Genomic DNA, 20130 nt, shown 5'->3' with positions numbered 1-20130 from the left:
CAGAAGCCTCGCGGAGTAATGCGGTACTTGCTGTGCTTCAACATAATATTATGGTCTGTCGGAGCGTTGCGGCTACCGTTGTCAGGAGCGTCGCGGAGTAATACGTACTTGCTGTGCTTCAACATAATATTATGGTCTGTCGGAGCGTTGCGGCTACCGTTGTCAGGAGCGTCGCGGTATTGTGAAGGATTTATTGCTCAGAGTTATTGTTACTGATATAAATAAAGTTTCATTTAGTGTGCCTTATAATCCAGTGCGCCTTGTGTATGGACTAACACTAAAAATAGACCGTTCACTCATCGTGCGCCTTATAATACGGTGCGCCTTATAGTCCGAAAAATACGGTAATATAGTTAGTAAGCAATGGTTATCCTTTAAGTGCAGGCCAATACAATATAATACTTTAACAAACACATTTTGTACTTTGCACAAATTCCACATATCTGAAGGATGACTTTACAAGATCTCTTCCCTGTTGTGTTTTGCACCTCTATCCTACACACTGTGTATATTTTTTAACTGGCTAACACTTTTGGTTTCTACAAAAAATCACCAATAATGCCTTTAAAGTATAGAGCGCTCTTTTTAATGTGCTTTTAGGCTTATTTTATGTTTAAATGATTACGACTGGTCAGAAATATTTTAATAAAAAATGTGTGTTCGTTTCTGTTGTATGTTGTTTTGAGCATGGTAGGATTTGACTTATTTAGTGATTATACATGACTGTTAATCACAAAATATTTTGTTCTTCTCAGGATTAATCTTGTACCAGAAAGGGGAGGCGCCCAGCCCTCCTCCCTTTGAAATTTACTTCTGCTTTGGGGAGGACTGGCCTGACCGTAAGCCTAAAGAGAAGAAGCTCATCGTTGTCCAGGTGTGCAGGTTTGAGTAAATTCACTAAAACGTATTTTGAAAATGTAATGCCGTCTTATACTTTGATTAGTATTACTCACTATGGTTGTTGTATAACCTGCTGACAACGACTGTGTTTGTCAGACTATATTTAATGCCTATGATTCAGTCGCTGATGTAGCTGGAGAGCTTATCTGAGGGATTGCATTGTTTAAACTGCTTTTTAAATTCAGCACCGCTATTACTAAATACAGTGAGTCATCTGGGGATTATCGCAATGCAATGACCGAGATTGTGAATAATGATTAACTCTACTTCATGTGTCGACATCAACAGACATTCATGTCCGTTAGACTTCCTTCAAAACCACGTTAGACTGGTAGAACTGCCCTGCTCCTGATTACTTCAGTTAGATTCACGGCTAGATCATAGTCCCAGTGGCAAGTTCATATTGAATAATGAGTTTACTGTCAAGTAGACTTTAGTAAATCAGAATGGCCAGTTCTATGTTTTAACTAAGCCTGTAACGATAGTATTGTAATTTTCTTTTAATAACACTCATGTAACACTGATATAGTAGCATAATAATGAAATTACAACATTTTAAAATAAATAATACATTTAAATAATAAACATGAAAACATATGCACCAGATGCACCAAATCAAACCAAAAAATTCTGAATACCTTAGATTTTTTTTTCTTAAATGTTCAGTAATTTTGCAACCTTTTTCTATATCAAAATAGTAAAATAACTTAGTTTTTTTTTTTTGTTCGTCTTCCTCTTAAAAAAAAAAAAAGTATTATTTGTTATAAATAAAAAATAAGTCGTTTCCTTTAATCAGCTGAACACTGTTAATTTTGTTTGCCAAAATATAGGGCATCCCTAATTTTAAGTATTTATTGGAATTTGAATATGGACAATTGTTAATCTTATTTACATAAATCTGAAGTATCAAATGGCAATGAAAAAAAATTAAGATCATGCGCATATAAACTAGTTTTGTCTAACAAATAGTGAAAAATTAGGTGTAAATGAGACCTTAAAAAAAGCTTAGAATACAGTATTTCAAATCAGATTTTGAAATCACATTTAAAATTTATATTGTTAAAATGGCCAATTCCTGCATGCATATTTAGCAAGTTTTGACTTATCCCATGTTCTCCTAGGTGTTAAATGAAGCCTGTTCAGACAGTGAGTGTTTGCTTACCAATTACCGGTGTTGTTGTTTGGCTAGCTAGCTAATTATGTTTACTGAACTGTAGAGTCACACAGTGATATTTAATGTCACACACAGTCATATGCAACCACTTTAAATGGTTATGTGCTAATTACTTATCTATTTAAGTAACAAATCCTTGATGGAAAGTGTTTAAACTCATTTCAGGTTTTTTTATGTATTTTGTTAATATAGTATGTTAAGTAAATTGAGCATAAAATGACTAGACGTGTGTTCAGCTGATGTGTTTTTTATATTTTCTTATAAAATCGTTAATATCAATATACATTTCACCCCAGACTTTTGCTTGTAACTTTGTATTCAGTCAATGTAAGGACATATATTTCATGATCTCAGCGTATAGGTCTTGATTTCTGTATTTAATTACTTGCCATATTTTCTTTGCTTACAAGACACGATCGCAAGTCAGGCTGTCCAATCACAGAAGGCCTTAACAAATGTTCAAAAGAAGTTAAAATGGGTGATGACAAATATACAACCTGTAAAACATGTCAAAATAATTGAATACATTATGCCTGTTGACCCCAGATTAGGGCTGCACAATACTGGAAGTTTCACCGAGGAGGAAGTATCATACAATAAATGATAAAAAAAAATATAGAGCTACTATTACTATTGAGCTACTCCTATAGTAGTAGTGTGTAGCACATGAGTAACACAACATGCCAGATGTCTCAGCATACAGTTGGTGAGCTTCTTAAAAGTCTTTATATTGGCCAGATAGAAGAGTGGGACTTGTTACGAAAGTTGACACGCTGATATTCTGCTTTTGTTTTGGAGAACATAACCAATGAATGATCAGCGCCAAGAGGAATGTTTTGTTGTAATGCGTCACACATCCAAGGCCTGTTGTGCCTTTTCTGAATGCACACTTTAATGATCTATTCCAACAGGACAATGTTTATACACAGACTGCTGCTCTCAAGAGCTTGCATTGAACACACAGAATACACAACTCCTTTCCGAGACATCTGGCATGCTGCTACACATGCATTACACACAGCGTCTATATGTGTAGCTCAATAAATATCAATAAATAATTAAGTAATTATATAATATATATTCTTGAATTTCTGCGCCAGGAGTGGCATAAAGTTATCCAAAAGCAGTGTGTAAGACTGGTGGAAGAGAACATGCCAAGATGCATGAAAACTGTGATTAAAAACCAGGGTTATTCCACCAAATATTAATTTCTGAACTCTTCTGAACACTTCTGAATATGACCTTGTTTTCTTTGCATTATTTGAGGTTCGAAAGTTCTGCATCTTTCTTGTTATTACAGCCATTTCTAATTTTCTGCAAACAAATGCTCTAAATGACAGTATTTTTATTTGGAATTTGGGAGAAATGTTGTCTGTAGTTTATAGAATAAAACAGCAATGTTCATTTTTCTCAAACATATAGCTATAAATAGCAAAATCAGAGAAACTGATTCAGAAACTGAAGTGGTCTCTTTTTTCCAGATTAATCACACTTGTTCTTAAGATGCAAGTTTTTATAGTGGATATGTAAATGTAAATAAAAGAATGGATGTAAGAAATGTAAAATGCAACTATATTTATATTAGTGGTGTCAGTTAAAATACCAGTATATACTTGTATGTTTAAGGGGGGATACAAACCAACGTGGGCTGCTGGAATAAAGAATGCATGACAAATTGGCTAGAGAAAACTTTTTTTTGTAAACATCTCAGCTTGGTTGTAAGGATTTCAAAATTAGAACTTAATTTGCTGAGTATAAAAGGTCCTTTTTAAACCTGTAGTTGGTTTCTCTGGTCCGGATCATTTTAATGAGTTTGTTTACTCGGACTGTTTTCTTCCTCTGTTTGGTTTGGTTTCATACAGGCATAAACCTAAACGCACCAAAATGCGCACCATTAAACGCGAACACATTGTCTCTGTTTGGCTAGAGCAGTCTGGTACAGGAGCGTGTATATCTGTGCAGTGTAAAGCTGCTTTAACACACAACGCTGAAAGTTTGCCACTGCTCTTTCAAACAGTGTTTTCAATGGGACATGCAGCGCAGATGTATTAAACGGAGTTGCGCTGCTGCGAGCAGTTAGCACAGCACAGACCACGTGTGTAAACAGCAAGAAGCGGCAGAGACTGCATTTGTTTTTAGCAGTATATTATCTGGCTCATATACAGGTCCTGTGCATATTGTAATAAAGTTTATTATTTTCTGTAATGTACTGATAAACATTAGATTTTCATATATTTTAGATTCATTACACACAACTGAAGTAGTTCAAGCCTTTTATTGTTTTAATATTGATGATTTTGGCAAAAAAAGTAAAGAAATCCTTTTGCAGAAATGACTGCTTCAATGCCTCGTGGCATGGAGGCAATCAGCCTGTGGCACTGCTGAGGTGTTATGGAGGCCCAGGATGCTTCGCTAGCGGCCTTAAGCTCATCCAGAGTGTTGGGTCTTGCGTCTCTCAACTTTCTCTTCACAATATCCCACAGATTCTCTATGGGGTTCAGGTCAGGAGAGTTGGCAGGCCAGTTGAGCACAGTAATACCATGGTCAGTAAACCATTTACCAGTGGTTTTGGCACTGTGAGCAGGTGCCAGGTCCTGCTGAAAAATGAAATCTTCATCTCCATAAAGCTTTTCAGCAGATGGAAGCATGAAGTGCTCCAAAATCTCCTGATAGCTAGCTGCATTGACCCTGCCCTTGATAAAACATGGTGGACCAACACCAGCAGCTGACATGGCACCCCAGACCATCACTGACTGTGGGTACTTGACACTGGACTTCAGGCATTTTGGCATTTCCTTCTCCCCAGTCTTCCTCCAGACTCTGGCACCTTGATTTCCGAATGACATGCAAAAATTAGCAACATTCGAGTGCTGCTTCCCTGTAGCCCAGGTCAGGCGCTTCTGCTGCTGTTTCTGGTTCAAAAGTGGCTTGACCTGGGGAATGCAGCACCTGTAGCCTATTTCCTGCACACGCCTGTGCACGGTGGCTCTGGATGTTTCTACTCCAGACTCAGTCCACTGCTTCCGCAGGTCCCCCAAAGTCTGGAATCAGCCCTTCTCCACAATCTTCCTCAGGGTCCGGTCACCTCTTCTTGTTGTGCAGCGTTTTCTGCAACACCTTTTCCTACCCACAGACTTCCCACTGAGGTGCCTTGATACAGCACTCTGGGAACAGCCTATTTGTTCAGAAAGTTCTTTCTGTGTCTTAGCCTCTTGCTTGAGGGTGTCAATGATGGCCTTCTGAACAGCAGTCAGGTCGGCAGTCTTACCCATGATTGCGGTTCCCTTTCAGTCGATTCACTCGGTACAACACATAATGTATGGGATATCACGCCCTTGCGTGTCTGGCTGAAGACACCTTTAATCACGCCTAAAAGGCAGATGATGCATAGTGACGAGGGCAGGAGGGCCCGCCCCCTGCATATAACCCCACGTCACCAGCATCACTCCTCAGTTCTTATGCTCTTCACTTCGCTGAGAACACCTTACACCTTTTCTGCTAGTCTAGTTAGCTCAATTCAGCAATCCTTCGGATAACTTAACTGTTCCATTAGGCAAGCACGACAACAACCTCATATTGGTGAGTCGTCTTCCCGCGGAGCGTTATTTAAAGGATTTTGCTGCTTTTAAACCTGCTTTGTAAGTCTCGGGGCTAGCCTGTTTAGCTTCGCTAACGGCTGCCTAAAATGAGCTCGCAAGCCAACCTTACCTCTCAGCCTGGCAAGAAAGCCTCCCGTCCTTGTCCTCAGGGATGTGGTTTTGCCATTACCGAGAAGGACCAACATGATGCATGTCCAGTCTGCCTGGGAATCGTCCATGCTAGGAGGGCCTTGGTCCAACCTGATGCATGTGCGCTCTGTCGCCAGCTCAGGCGGTCGACCCTCGAACGCCGTGTAACGTTCGTTGAGAAAGTTCTCGGACAAGCAGCAGTGGCACGCGAGGATCCCCTGATCTCCGGAAAGGCTGGGCCGTCCTGTTCGGACGTCGAGGAAGCCGAGTACGAAGGGGAACCTTGCCTTAACTGGGCTGAGCACATGGAGAGTCTGGAGATGTGCGAAATGAATTCGCCGTCGCTGACTCTTCCGTGTCAGCCGCAGCTCTCCGAGCCTGCAGCCGAGCTCGAGGACGACGACCCGTTCGGTCTCGGTGTAGACGAGCTTGATTACTCCGAAGACGAGCAGGAAGAGCTGCAGGTTCTTCCAGCCCCGACGGCTGCGGAGGGTAAACAGGACGAGGCTGACACCTCTTTCTTTTCCCTTTACCGTCGTGCGGCGCAAAAGCTGGACGTGGAGTGGCCTGCTCCTCATCTGTCCAAAAAAGCGACCAGATTCGCGGGATTTTTCCTTCCCCCGGCTCCGCAAGTGGTGAAGCATCGTCTCCCACTTTTCCCCGACTTCATGACAGAGCTGACGTCGTCATGGGCTAAACCGCTGTCAACCCGCACCACGGTGCCTGGTTACGCGCAGTTTCTCGAGCTGGAAGGGTCAGGGGAGGCGGGGCTGCTAAACCCCCCTCCGATGGAGCCTTCGCTGGCAGCGTACCTGGCTCCGTCTCATAATCAGGGAGTCGCGGGACCAGCCGTGCTTCCCTCCAAGCACTGCCGGTTCTCCTTCTCCCAGCTGGACAAGGTTTATTGCGCGCAGGCAGGCACGGCCAGAGCGATGAGTTCAGTCACTCTCCTCCAGACTTACCAGGCGATGTGTCTAGCCGAACTCGGAGACCAGCTACCCGCGGACAGCCCGCTAACAGCTCTGCTAAATGAGGTTAGAATTGCCTCAGATTACATCCTGCGTATGTGTCGCTGTGCGGCTCTCTCGCTGGGCAGAGGAATGGCGTCTACTGTCGTGGCACAGCGCCACTTGTGGCTAACGCTGTCTGACATGCCAGACAGAGACCGGGCGACTTATTTGGACGAGCCGGTCTCCTCGGCAGGTCTGTTTGGCCAGTCACTCGAAGCCATTCAAGCCAAGTTCGAGCTGAGGAAAAAGCAGACGGAGGCTTTGCGATCTATTCTGCCAAGACGGGAGAAGCAGAAACCGCAGTTGACTGCCCGCAAGCCCGCAGCGCCGCTTCCTCCGATGAAGAGGCCCGCTGCTACGGTTACTGCGGGGAATCCCCCGCCCAAGCAGCAGCAGCCCAAACACACTCCACGCCACTCAGCCTGGAGCAAAGGTCCTCCTCCCGGGCACCAGAAAGACTCCGCGGTGAGGAAGAGGAAGCCTGACTCATCCTAGCTCGCAGAGAAGGGGGAGTGAGGTCTCCGCTGGTCGGAGACACCACAGTTTCTCCCCTAAAGCCACCGAAGAGGCGCAGTTTTTCCCCTCTTCCGGGGCCAAGTTCAAAAAGGGCACGTTTTGCCCCAACATCGTTTATAAATCACCTGTTCTCTGTAAACACGTGTGTTCAAGCATTCCCACAGCCCAGTCACTGTACTCAGGGGTGGGGGGAGGGTGCCCTAATAATAAAGTTGCATTCTGTAACTCAGGGCGAAATAAAAATGTCCAGCCCACAAAAAAATGTGTTGCACTCCCAATTTCAGCCACAGGAGGGCTCCGCCCCTCCACGAGTAGCATATCATCACAGCCGGCTCGCTGCACGTGCAGCAAACTGGCGCGCATGCGCAGTCTCGCCCTGGGTAGAGCGGACTGTTGCCATGGGTTACCGCTTGCAGTTTCGAAAGCGCCCCCCCCGCTTTTCCAGCGTGGTGTACACGCAAGTGTCACTCAACGCTGCGGCGGTGCTCAGAGAGGAGATAGAAACTCTTCTTTGCAAGCAGGCGATCCGTGTAGTTCCTCAGGCCGATGCACAAAGAGGCTGGTACAGCCGTTATTTTGTGGTGCCGAAGAGGGGCGGGGGGTTACGTCCAATTATGGATTTAAGAACATTAAACAAGCATTTAAGAGTTTTCAAATTCAGAATGCTAACACTTCGCCAGTTCCTTCGCGCGGTCGGCCCGGGGGATTGGTTCACGTCTATAGATCTCACGGATGCATATTTTCACATTGCAGTCCATCCAGATCACAGACGTTATCTCAGATTCGCCTTCGAGGGCGTGGCTTACGAGTGGCTCGTTCTCCCGTTCGGGCTTTCTCTGGCCCCGCGCACTTTTACGAAGTGTGTGGAAGCAGCTCTCGCTCCTCTGCGGATGCGAGGAGTGCGAGTGCTTTCATATCTAGACGACCTGGCTCTAATTGGACGGTCGAGGGACGAAGCTTTAGCGCACACAGGGGCTGTGTTATCCCATATTCAGCGGCTGGGTTTCTCGGTGAATTTGAAAAAGAGCTCTCTAATTCCCAGCCAGAAGCTGTCTTTTCTGGGGTTGGAAATATGCTCTCTCACCAGCCGAGCGCGTCTGTCAGAGCGCAGAATATGTGCGTTCCGCGACTGCCTCGCGCAGTTTCAGCTGGCGCGCAGTCTACGTTTTCGCCAATTTCTCCAGCTGTTGGGTCAAATGGCGTCAATGATAGCGGTAGTTCCGCTGGGTTTACTTCTAATGCGTGCGTTTCAGCACTGGCTATTATCACACCGCCTGAACGCCTCACACCATCTCCAGAAAAAGATAGTTGTGACCCAGGGTTGTATGAAAGCACTATCTCCTTGGAGAGAGCCCCGCCTGCTCTGCCAGGGCTCGCCTATAGGCAGAGTTCTGTTTCGCGTGGTAGTGTCAACAGATGCGTCCCTGACAGGCTGGGGTGCGGTGTGCAACGGGGCAGCTGTGAAGGGGGCGTGGTCTTCAGCGCAGCGCTCCCTCCACATAAACTGTCTGGAGTTGCTCGCGGTCCATTTGTCCCTAAAGCGCTTCCTCTCAGAATTGAGGGGGAAGCATGTTTTAGTCAGAACAGACAACACCACCGTGGTGTCTTACATAAACAGGCAGGGGGGCACGCGGTCACTCCTGCTTCTGAATCTGTCCCACTCCCTTCTAATGTGGAGCAGTTTTCACCTACTTTCACTCAGGGCGACACATGTGCCAGGCCGCCTGAACTTGGGTGCGGATCTCCTCTCCAGGGGAGGTCCTCCAGCTCGAGAATGGAGACTCAGTCCCCTGGTGGTGGAACAGATCTGGGATCGGTTTGGCAGGGCCAACATAGATCTCTTCGCATCCAGAGAAAACACGCATTGTCCTCTGTTTTTCTCTCTAGCAGACCAGGGTGCTCCCCTGGGAGTGGATGCACTGGCACATCTCTGGCCCAACACTCTGCTTTATGCATTCCCCCCGGTGGAGCTGATCATGCCAACACTGGAGAGGGTGCGCCAGGGGAACCTCTCTCTGATACTTGTAGCTCCCTGCTGGCCATCAAAACCATGGTACGCAGAAATAATCAGTCTCCTTGCAGGAGATCCATGGGCTCTCCCACTTCACTCGAATCTCCTGTCTCAGGCGGGAGGGGAAATTGTTCACCCCCGGCCGGAGCTGTGGTGTCTCCATGCCTACCCGCTGAAAAGTCTGCCTTGATGGCCAGCGGTTTGCCCTCTAATGTTGTGGCTACCATTCAGTGTGCAAGGGCATCCTCTACAAGAGGTTTGTATGCTTATAAATGGCGTGCATTTGAGCACTGGTGTCAGGGAAGAAATTTGATTCCCTTCCAGTGTTCCATTGTGGATGTTTTGACATTCCTTCAGGAGTTACTGGAGCGTGGGCTCTCCTTCTCGACAATAAAAGTATATTTGGCGGCTATATCAGCCTGTCATGTTGGTTTTGGGGGATTGTCGCCTGGGGCACACCCCCTAGCTATACGTTTCTTAAAGGGAGTGCGACGTCTAAAGCCTGTATCTAGGCCAGCCGTTCCTCCCTGGGACCTCACTATTGTGCTCGAAGCCCTGTCTGGGCCTCCATTTGAGCCCCTAAATTCTGTAGACATGAAATATGTTTCGTATAAGACGGCTCTGCTGCTTGCTTTAGCCTCTGCTAAGCGTGTGGGTGATCTTCATGCTCTGTCAGTGCACCCCTCATGTACCCAGTTTGCACCAGGGGACATCAAGGTTACATTACGCCCTAATGCAGCGTATGTGCCAAAGGTGCTGCCTATGTCTTATAGTTCACTAGCCTTTGAGCTTAATTCTTTCTCTCATCCTCCATTTGCTTCTGAGGAGCAGCAAAAAATGCACACGCTCTGCCCTGTGCGTGCACTGCGTACATACATTGATCGTACTCAGGCTTTCCGTGGGTGTGACCAGCTTTTTGTCTGTTTTGCCAACCCAGTTCGTGGCAGGGCTCTGTCTAAGCAGCGTCTCTCTCACTGGGTTGTGGAAGCTATTGCATTAGCTTATAACAGCAAGGGTCTGGAGTTGCCTGTGGGGGTGCGGGCTCATTCTACTAGGGGAATGGCTGCATCGTGGGCCCTTTTTAAGGGTGTCTCCGTTAAAGACATTTGCGCTGCTGCCAGCTGGGCATCACCTCATACTTTTGTGCGCTTCTATCGCCTAGATGTGGTGGCCCCTTCAGTAGCTCATGCTGTTCTTTCTTCGGGGTCTGGGGTGCTCTAGTGTGCCCGCTTGGTTCGGTGTCTGCTCCGCGGGGCGTGTATATAGGTCCCATACATTATGTGTTGTTCCCTTTCAGTCGATTCACTCGGTACGTTAGGTTATGAATATAACCCCTGTTCCCTGAAGGAGAGGAACGAGGTACAACACAGGTTGCCCCGCTTCGCTGTTAGCTCAGTGAAGAGCAGCATCTTGAACTGAGGAGTGATGCTGGTGACGTGGGGTTATATGCAGGGGGCGGGCCCTCCTGCCCTCGTCACTATGCATCATCTGCCTTTTAGGCGTGATTAAAGGTGTCTTCAGCCAGACACGCAAGGGCGTGATATCCCATACATTATGTGTTGTACCTCGTTCCTCTCCTTCAGGGAACAGGGGTTATATTCATAACCTAACGTTTTGAGTAATGAACCAGGCTGGGAGTTTTTAAAAGCCTCAGGAATCTTTTGCAGGCGTTTAGAGTTAATTCGTTGATTCAGACGATAAGGTTATTAGCTCGTTTAGAGAACCTTTTCATGATATGCTAATTTTCTGAGATAGGAATTTTGGGTTTTCATGAGCTGTATGCCAAAGTCATCAGTACTAAAACAATAAAAGAATTGAAATATTTCAATAGGTGTATTGAATCTAAAATATATGAAAGTTTAATTTTTATCATTTCATTATTGAAAAGAATGAACTTTATCACAATATGCTATTTTTTTGAGAAGGACCTGTGTATTAGATTTAACTGCGCCTCATCAGCAGTATAGCTCAAATAAAAATAAGTATATTTAATAGCTGGGTCAGATCGAGTAATGTACTCTATGTGTCCAAAATTAAAAAAAAAAAAAATATATATATATATGGCAAATATAATGCCTCTAGTAGTTAAGGCATGGCATATGATAACAGCTGTACTTTTTTAATGCCTTTGTTTATTTGTTTGTTGATTTTATTGCAAGGCTGAAGCAGCATATTGTGCAGTTCCCAGATAAGTAATTTTTTTTTTCTTATAAATGTTCTGTCCAGGTGGTGCCTGTGGTCGCAAGGATCCTCACAGAGATGTTCTCAGGCGAGCTCTCCTGGTCCACAGACAGCATCCGTCTGCAGATCTCCAACCCTGACCTGAAAGACCAGACTGTGGAGCAGTTTAAGGAGCTTCACAGACTCCTGCAGAATCAACACGCTCAGGGCACATGGCATCAAAACCTCCAGTAACTCAAGACTGATCACCCAGGTTCCCTTTAGCAACACCCTGAATCTATCAGCTGCTGCAGAAGGAATGTAGCTGTTTAAAGGGTGCTTTTAACATCAGCTACGTTTTGTTTGTTGCAAATACAACATGATCGTGATCATGAACAGGCGCTCGTGTTCCTGTATGGTTTTAACTACATTTGGTTGCTCAAATCACATTTTTTTGTTTTGTTTATCAGAAGCTCCCATGGATGCTGTTCAAGGGAGTGAAATTAAAAAGGTTTTGGGCTGCTAATAGTCACAGCTGCATCAGGGTTTAGCCGCATTGTGTTAATACTGTGTCATCAGCACTCGGACTCAGACGTGCTTTTGCTCATTTGATTCTAGCTGGACAGCCATCAAGTCTTGTCTTTTATCACATTGAGGAATATGGGTAGGTGCTCACAGCAAATAAAAACCACTAACATTTCCATTCAGACTATCAGACCGACTGGTTTTCATACGTTTAAGTCTAAGTCTGGCCTCAATCAGTATAAAGCGGGACTCAAGTCTCCAACACTAGGGTTAATCTTTGTCTGGGAGCTTCATCAGTATATTGTGCATCACTGCCACTAATGTCTTGTCCATGCTCTTGCAAAAAAGCCCTTTGTTTTTACCCCGACATAAAATGTATTTGTATATGTCTTTTTTTAGCTTAAATTTGTTCTTTTAAACATTGTATTTCAATAAATACCGCAGCAGTATTTTAGGGTGCAGGCATCACTCGGTTGATGCTGATCTGTAATTCAGTTACTTCTTTGCTTTCCAGCGTTAATTGTTTTTAATTTCTTTCCTGCAGTAAATGTTTTGTCTTTTAAATTTGATCTGAATGTACAGAGAAACATATCCTGAACATACACTATTACCACTTTTAAGCTCAGTGTCATGCAATATGTGGAAAGTAAGCCATATGTAATGTCAAATGATGGTAATATAACATAACATTCTTTTCATTAAATGTAGTATCATTTTTACTAACAGTTGACTGGGATTGTCATTAAAAGAAACAGATAAAATGTCTTGTTTTTGACCTGATAAAAGTGGAAAAATATACAATTTTCTTAAATTATGTTGGGAGATGTGTCATGAAAAATGAGAAATAAGGCTCTAGAATCACATGAGCTATCAAAACCGATACAATGACTAAAAGCTGGGTTAATAATAGAGGACAAGTCCCAGCTTGTGGTAAAAAGGGCATGTTATTCAGCTATGGCTACTTTTTTTTTTTTGTGTCCTTAAATTCTTTAAACTTCGTAAATTTCCATGTTTCCATGTTTAGAACCACAAGCCTTCTAATTTAGTTTGTACAGGAACACCAGTCAAAAATGTCTCGTCTTACTCATCCATTATCATCCATCATCCATTTCGCCTCTCCCTGACCTAAAATACTCCTGTATGGCTCACATTGAGATACGCACTACTAGTGCATCTAAAAAAATGAATATATTTAAAAATTTACTTTATTTCAGTAATTCAGTTCAAAATGTCAAACTCTTATAATATAGATGAATTACACACTGAAGGATCTATTTTAAGTGTTTTTTTTTTTGTTTGTTTGTTTTTATTGTTAATTGATGATTATCGCGACATCTAACGAAAACCCAAAAAGCAATGCCTCAGAAAATGTGCATATTATATAAGACAAATTGGTACTTTTGGCAGATCTGGTGTGAGCAGTGTGCCAAGTCCTGCTGGAAAATGAAATCCACATCTCCATAAATGTTGTCAGCAGAGGGAAGAGTGAAGTGCTGTAAGATTTTCAGGAAAAACACTGCACTGACTTTAGACTTGATAAAACACAGTGAACCAACACCAGCAGATCACATGACTCTGAAAACCATCACTGTCCATCAGTAAATTTTACTTTTTTTTTTTTGGAAATCAAGGGAGCAGAGTCTGGAGGAAGAGTGGAGAGAGACACAGTCCAGGCTGCTTGAGGTCTAGTGTGAAGTTTCCACAATCAGTGATGGTTTGGAGAGACGTGTCATCTGCTGGTGTTGATCCACTGTGTTTTATTATCAAGTCTAAAGTCAGTTTTGAACTGAATTACTGAAATAAAATTTTCATTGAATAAAACTTTTCATTGATGATATAATTTTTTGAGATGCACTAGTATATGGTTCACTCTGCCATAAATTGAATACATATAATTCATACATTTAATACCACATATGAAAGTGAATGGATAAAATTGGAGTGGATAATGTATGCGTCACATAAGATGAAAATGATAAAAGCTTGCATAAAAGGTCAGGGAAAGTGCTGTATTTAAGAAAACTGTCTGTCTAGATTGGAGATTACTCATATTACACTATAAGAGATCAAGAGTTCAGGTTTATATGTGCTCAGGTTTATTCCATGCTCGGCTAGATCACTCTTTTTTTTTTTTTTTGCTTGTGTACATATAGGGGTAGGGCATCCCGATTCTTGTTAGGCTGGAGGGGTAGAGGGAAGTGTTAGGGCTACATGATTCATCGAACTGAGGGTGGAGAAACACGGGTACGGTGGCAGCACAAGTGAGCAAACCCACAAATTTGAGTATCTTCCCTGATAAACATGATGATCACCACTATGTTACCATAGTTTAATTTGTAGTAGTTTGTCTCTATAGCTATCAAGCTAGCTAACTTTCACATTCCACCTTAAATAGTGCAACAGACGGCAGAGGCTGCGGCGGCATTTAAGGTGGAAGAGAAAATAAAATAAAAGCAAACTTTAGCTCCCCATCACAGAGGAATTAAGGAATGGACAGTATTAATGAATTGTTACCCCCTTTCTGAAGAGTTGTCCCAATTTATAGGGGGAGGATTTCACCCCTCCCCTTTGTAAGTCTGTTCTAAAGTGAAAGGTTACACTTAAAAACAAGGGGTAGGGGTAAAAAAAAAAAAAAAAAAGGAGAAATGGGAATGGGCTCAAGTGTTGATTCTGTTTCATGGGCCAGCCATCAATTTTTTCTTTAAATGTATTTTCAGTTTTATTTAATTTACCCCATATTCTACCCACATTGAAAGGCCACTTACCCAATCCTTATAAATGTTCCCAACATATGGGGATAAAGATCAACACCCCCTCTGATGCATATGAAGTCAGACCCCCACCCTTTTTTCAAACCTTCATTAATAATTCATCACTAGGCATCCAGCACACTCTGAGGAAAGCACAGCAACCCAGCACCGGTACATCAGCTAACAGACTCCTGTGCTGATTGATATCACACTAGGAGTGATGTGGAGAGAGAGCGTCTGCTGGTGGCAAACCGGAGATACAAAGATCGTAAGTAATGTAGTGTTTCTTAACCCTGGTGCTAAAGGCTCCACGCCCTGCACATTATAGTGGATTCCCTGCTTTACACACCCTCTGCCTTCTGAAAAGACTTAAACTACCAACGCCACCACCAAAGTCCCTCAGCTCAGCATTTTAAACTGAAAACTACACTGTACACTTACTAACTTATATATTGTGTACTTTAATAAAGATTCCTAAAGTTTCTTTAGCTGTTTAGACTGCCAATCTGCATCCAAATTTTGGCCAATCTAGTTTTGTTTTCCGACTGATTTTTGTTAGTCTAAACAGCCATAAATAACAAGAAATCAAAAATTTCCGCATTCCTATCAGATCTGGATGCTGATCGATCGAGAAACAATTATCTAGACCAATGCAGAAGCGCTGTTAACATGTCTAGGACGTGTGACCGAGATATGGAGAAGAGGTTGACAGAAAATTGAAAAGGTCTCCTAGTTCAGTTGTGTCTCAAACAGAGAAGATTACAGAAATACAGAGGGAGGAAAATAACCACTAATGGCGAGAGTTTCCAGCTTTAGCATCTGCCCCCAGGTATCTAGACAGTAGTTGGAGCTCCATAGACCATCTATCTTTACTACTCATCCCTGATATAGTAAGAGTTGGGAGAACTCTGAGGTACACATTCAGTGAAGTTAAAATAAACTAAGGTGTTTAAATAAGGTGTGTTCCTTTTTTCCATCTGTGAAATGTGGCAACCTTATTGTTAAAATGTAGTTATTAATGCTGACCTTAATACCACAGCAATCCATGCAGATACAGGTGCATCTCAAAAAAATTAGAATATCATTAAAAAGTTACTTTATTTCAGTAATTCAGTTCGAAACGTGAAACTCCTATATTATATAGATGTATAACACACAGAGTGATCTATTTAAATTGTTTATTTCTTTATTGTTGATGATTATGGCTTACAGCCAACGAAAACCCAAAAATCAGTGTCTCAGAAAATTAGAATATTATATAAGACAAATTGGTACTTTTAGCAGTGTGGGCCAAGTCCTGCTGGAAAATGATATTTACATCTCCATAAAAGTTGTCAGCAGAGGGAAGCAAAAAAAAAAAAGTCACTCTGGATAAGGGCGTCTGCTAAATACCTTAAATGTAAATGTGCTATTTTCTGGTAAAACACTGCACTGATGTTGATTTCATTTTCCAGCAGGACTTAGCACACCCCCACTGGTCTAACATAATATTCTATAGCATAATTTTCTGAGATACTAATTTTTGGGTTTTCATTGGCTGCAAGCCAAAATTAACAAGAAAACAAAAGAATGCTTAAAATAAAAGATCATTCTATGTGTAATTCACCTATATAATTTGAACTGAATTACTGAAGTAAAGCAAAAATGATATTCAAACATTTTAATATCCATCTTAATTACAAGGCTGTGGCTGTGGTGCCAAATGTAGAAAAAAACTATCTATGACTCAATAACATTGTTTCATTGACTTCAAGCAAACTCTCGTGAAGCATGGCTCTGTCCTGCAGGTGTGTCACTAACAACTCATGCACCGTTCAGACAGATGTATGGGTCAGGTATGGGTTGCATCAAAAAGATTTTGTGAACAGCCTTTAATACATATAAATTTGCTCTGTTTTACCAGCAGTGTAGCCTTAGATTGTTTTTTCACTTGGGCTTCAGTTTATCGCTGTCATCAGAACATCTTAATAGAAAAGTAAAAATGTAAAGTACAGTTAACTAGACTGGGTGGACCTAGAGCTTTTGAGCAGATTGCAGTGTCGGTACTGGGCTGACCTGTTGATCAGGTGGCTTGAAACGAGAAGATTGGAGAACAAGGACAATTCATTTCTATGCCACATGTTGAAGTTCCCTATCCTTTGTGTGTAGCTGACAATTGCACTGATAAAACCTCGTATGTACAGTTGTGGTCAGAGATTACACACTGAGCATGAACATGAATGTAATGGCAATAATACTGAGCTTTCAATAGTTTCTTTTTTTTTAACTTCTTTTTTTAGGGCAGAATAAGTGAACAGCACAGCTACAGTTTAGGATCCATAGCATTTTTGTTTCCTAAAATCAACACGACCTAATAGCATACTCCAATGTCTGGATATAACCCTTCAAATAGATAACCATATACATTTACATATCAACCATTTTTACATTATGGGAGAATTCAGTTATTTTCTCCACTTTTGTAAGCCATCACTTTTAAATGGCTTCATAAATTAGTCTAAATAAAAAAAAAAAATTCTTTTATATAAAAATGTTTAAATATATATATAAAAAAGACAGAATAACGGATTCTTCCCAAAACCAAGATATGGTCCATCTCTAGCTATTTATTGTTGTAGGTTTCGTAACCCAGGCAAGACTTACCATGTCAGAACAAGCAATTTCAGAAGCTCAATTTTACCCTGCCTTAACCATCATTCCATAAACACCTTTAATGCGAGTTTGTGGTCACTGTCCTGTTGGAACACCCACTTGGATCTAATGCTCTGAGGTTCTGCCGAAAAATGATAATATACTCCTTCTTAAAGGAGAATTCAGAATAACAAGTATGAACTTTCCGAAATACAGTACTTTATTTATGCTGCTTTTCTCCCCAATTTAGCTATGCCCATTATTCCACCCACTTAGCTGTACTCCGCCTGTCACTAGTGATGCCACAACACCAGGAGGGTGAAGACCAGCACATGCCTCCTCCGATACATGTGAAGTCACCCACCTTCTCTTTTTAAACTGCTGCTGATGCAGCATTGCTGAGTAGCATCACAGCACACTCGGAGAAAAGCGCAGCTAACGGCAACTGGGATTCCAACCAGTGATCTCCCGATCATAGTTGCAGCACCTTAGTCTGCTGGAGCACTCGGACACAGCACTATTAGCCAATGCTCCCAACAGGCTTACAATGCCAGGGATAGGGGCATAGAGCTGCTCTATGCAAAGAATGTCTGATAAATGCAATGTGTTGACTGACAAGCTTGAATTAATAATTAGGATTGGGGAATAGATTGCAAATTTATTTCTGTGGAAATGCATGAATTTCAGCTGTTGACTGTCTAGCTATTGGTCACTTAGTACCTTAATTTTCTTCCAACTTAATTTTCTTCCATTTCTACCAACTAAGCTACTTTGAGCTTGTTAATGGTGTAAAAATAGTAATTTCTTTGAATGGGCAACACATTCAAAGAAATTTTTCACGTTTCACACTGTATTTCTCCTTTAATTTTTCCATTAACCCTTAAGCAAAAGACACCCAGAGCATGATGCTACCCCCACCATGCTTAGTCAGGTTTGTCACTCTTCGTGCTCCAGACATCGTTGTTGTTTCATCTTACCATAAACCTCTGTCCATGAGTTTAGGCAAAATTGCTGACTGACTGCAGGCTTGTTACTGGTAGGTCTGTCTCTCTGTGGTTCTGTGAATGTTTATGACCATCCAAACATATTTTCTCTCAGCTCTGCGATTTACCTTTTCTGTCTTTTTCCACACCATGACTTCTGTCTCTCAAAAACTTTTACTTGCACTTAAATCTTTTGCTTAATCAAGTGAATCTGCAGTTGTCCTAAAATAATTCCAAGGGACATTCTCAACGATCCAACGGACATTATAAGGTGTTTTGGTGAATCACGAGTGATGATAAATCAAACTCTTGTGTCATGGGGACAGAGAAGCTACCAGTTGTAGTCGTTCATGATTACCAACAAGAAGTTAAGGCCTTGATAATTTAGGAATATTTGGGATGTTCTGCACAATCATATTAATAATAGCAATAGTGTGAAAATGTTTAGAGATTCCACTTTTTGCTGACTTTGAACCACCACCAACCAACGTAACATTAAAAAAAAAAAAAAAAAAAAAAAAAAAAAAAACAGTTCAGTAGAGAAATTCTCAGAAAACCCAATGTTAGTGTGAAATTCATATCCATAATGAGTACATGTAAACTTTCCTCTACACAAGCTGTTGGTCACCAACTGTCTCTGAGAGAAATTAAATGTGGAAAAGAGATCCTTGGGTTAACTGATTCAAGTGATCAGATATTACCTTTACTTTAACCCTATTGGTAACACTTTACAATAAGGGTACATTAATGAACATTACTTACAACAGAATGCTTCCATTATTAATTCACACTAGTAAAGATAATATTAATCATTACAACATTTTTTAAACTAATGTCTCACGTCTCATTGTTATTTACAACATTCTTATTCATTGTAATTTATTAATGGTTAATAATGTCATAACTAGTGTCAATAAATCATGAGTTGAGACATTACTTAACCATTTACCAATGTTTATTACTGTGGAAAGTATTGTTATTTGTGACCCCTATTGTAAAGTGTTATCACCCTATTATAGAGTGCCTGCTACAACATGAACTTGTTAGACTTGAACTTGAGTGGCAAATGCATCTTTAAAAAGAATGCATACGGTGGAGCGCAAACTGAGGAAAGATGTGACGTTCTGGTGGGACGTTGTGTGTGTTGTGTGCTGCAAGCAGCAGGACGACGGTGTGATTATTAGTTTTGCTAAGGCATAGGTCATTCTGTGCTATGGAGGAAAAATATGTAAACATGCAGGCGGCATTTTAAAGGCTAAACACCTGCAGAAGCCAAATCAATTTATCACAAATTCTGGCAAAAACCCACCTTCAGCACTGCAGCACTAAAGGTTCAAACTGTCAGTGGAAAAACTGAGCAAGTATATCAGTTTTTTCCCCCCTATGTGACAGAACAACAATACCCGTTTAGCCACTAGATTTAGTATTGAGTTTCTATACATGATTGAGCATGTTCTGTAACTAAATCTGAACCATTCAAGCAAAAAAAATTACACTGTTTAGTACCCTCACTCCTTCTAAACATTACCAGCACACAGCCCTAAGGCACACAAACGCATGTGTGAGAGAGAATGAGGCCCATGACTGCAGCTGAACTGTTGAAATGAAAGCTGGTCAAACAGGTTACGAAAGGTAGGGAGAGGAAAAACAGGAGGCAGAGGAGGAAAGGAAAGGGGGAAGAAGGTGAGATAAGAGAGGGAAAAAAACAAAGACAGCTACAGAAATGATGATCAGACCACCCC

General features: G+C 42.0%; 1 protein-coding gene across 1 annotated transcript in view; it reads left to right on the top strand.

The window, feature by feature from the left end:
• Window positions 1-12749, top strand: part of irf5 (interferon regulatory factor 5) — a 39937-nt gene extending 27188 nt beyond the window's left edge. Inside the window, exons 9-10 of the mRNA XM_022671648.2 lie at window positions 756-874; window positions 11566-12749. Of these exons, the coding sequence (XP_022527369.2) occupies window positions 756-874; window positions 11566-11754 (308 nt within the window). The 3' untranslated portion in view covers window positions 11755-12749. The remainder of the gene's footprint in view (window positions 1-755; window positions 875-11565) is intronic.
• The last annotated feature ends 7381 nt before the right edge of the window (window positions 12750-20130 follow it).

The sequence above is a fragment of the Astyanax mexicanus genome, chromosome 2 (assembly GCF_023375975.1).
Source record: "Astyanax mexicanus isolate ESR-SI-001 chromosome 2, AstMex3_surface, whole genome shotgun sequence".
Classification (NCBI taxonomy): Eukaryota; Metazoa; Chordata; class Actinopteri; order Characiformes; family Acestrorhamphidae; genus Astyanax; species Astyanax mexicanus.
This window is presented reverse-complemented; position numbering and strand designations above follow the sequence as displayed.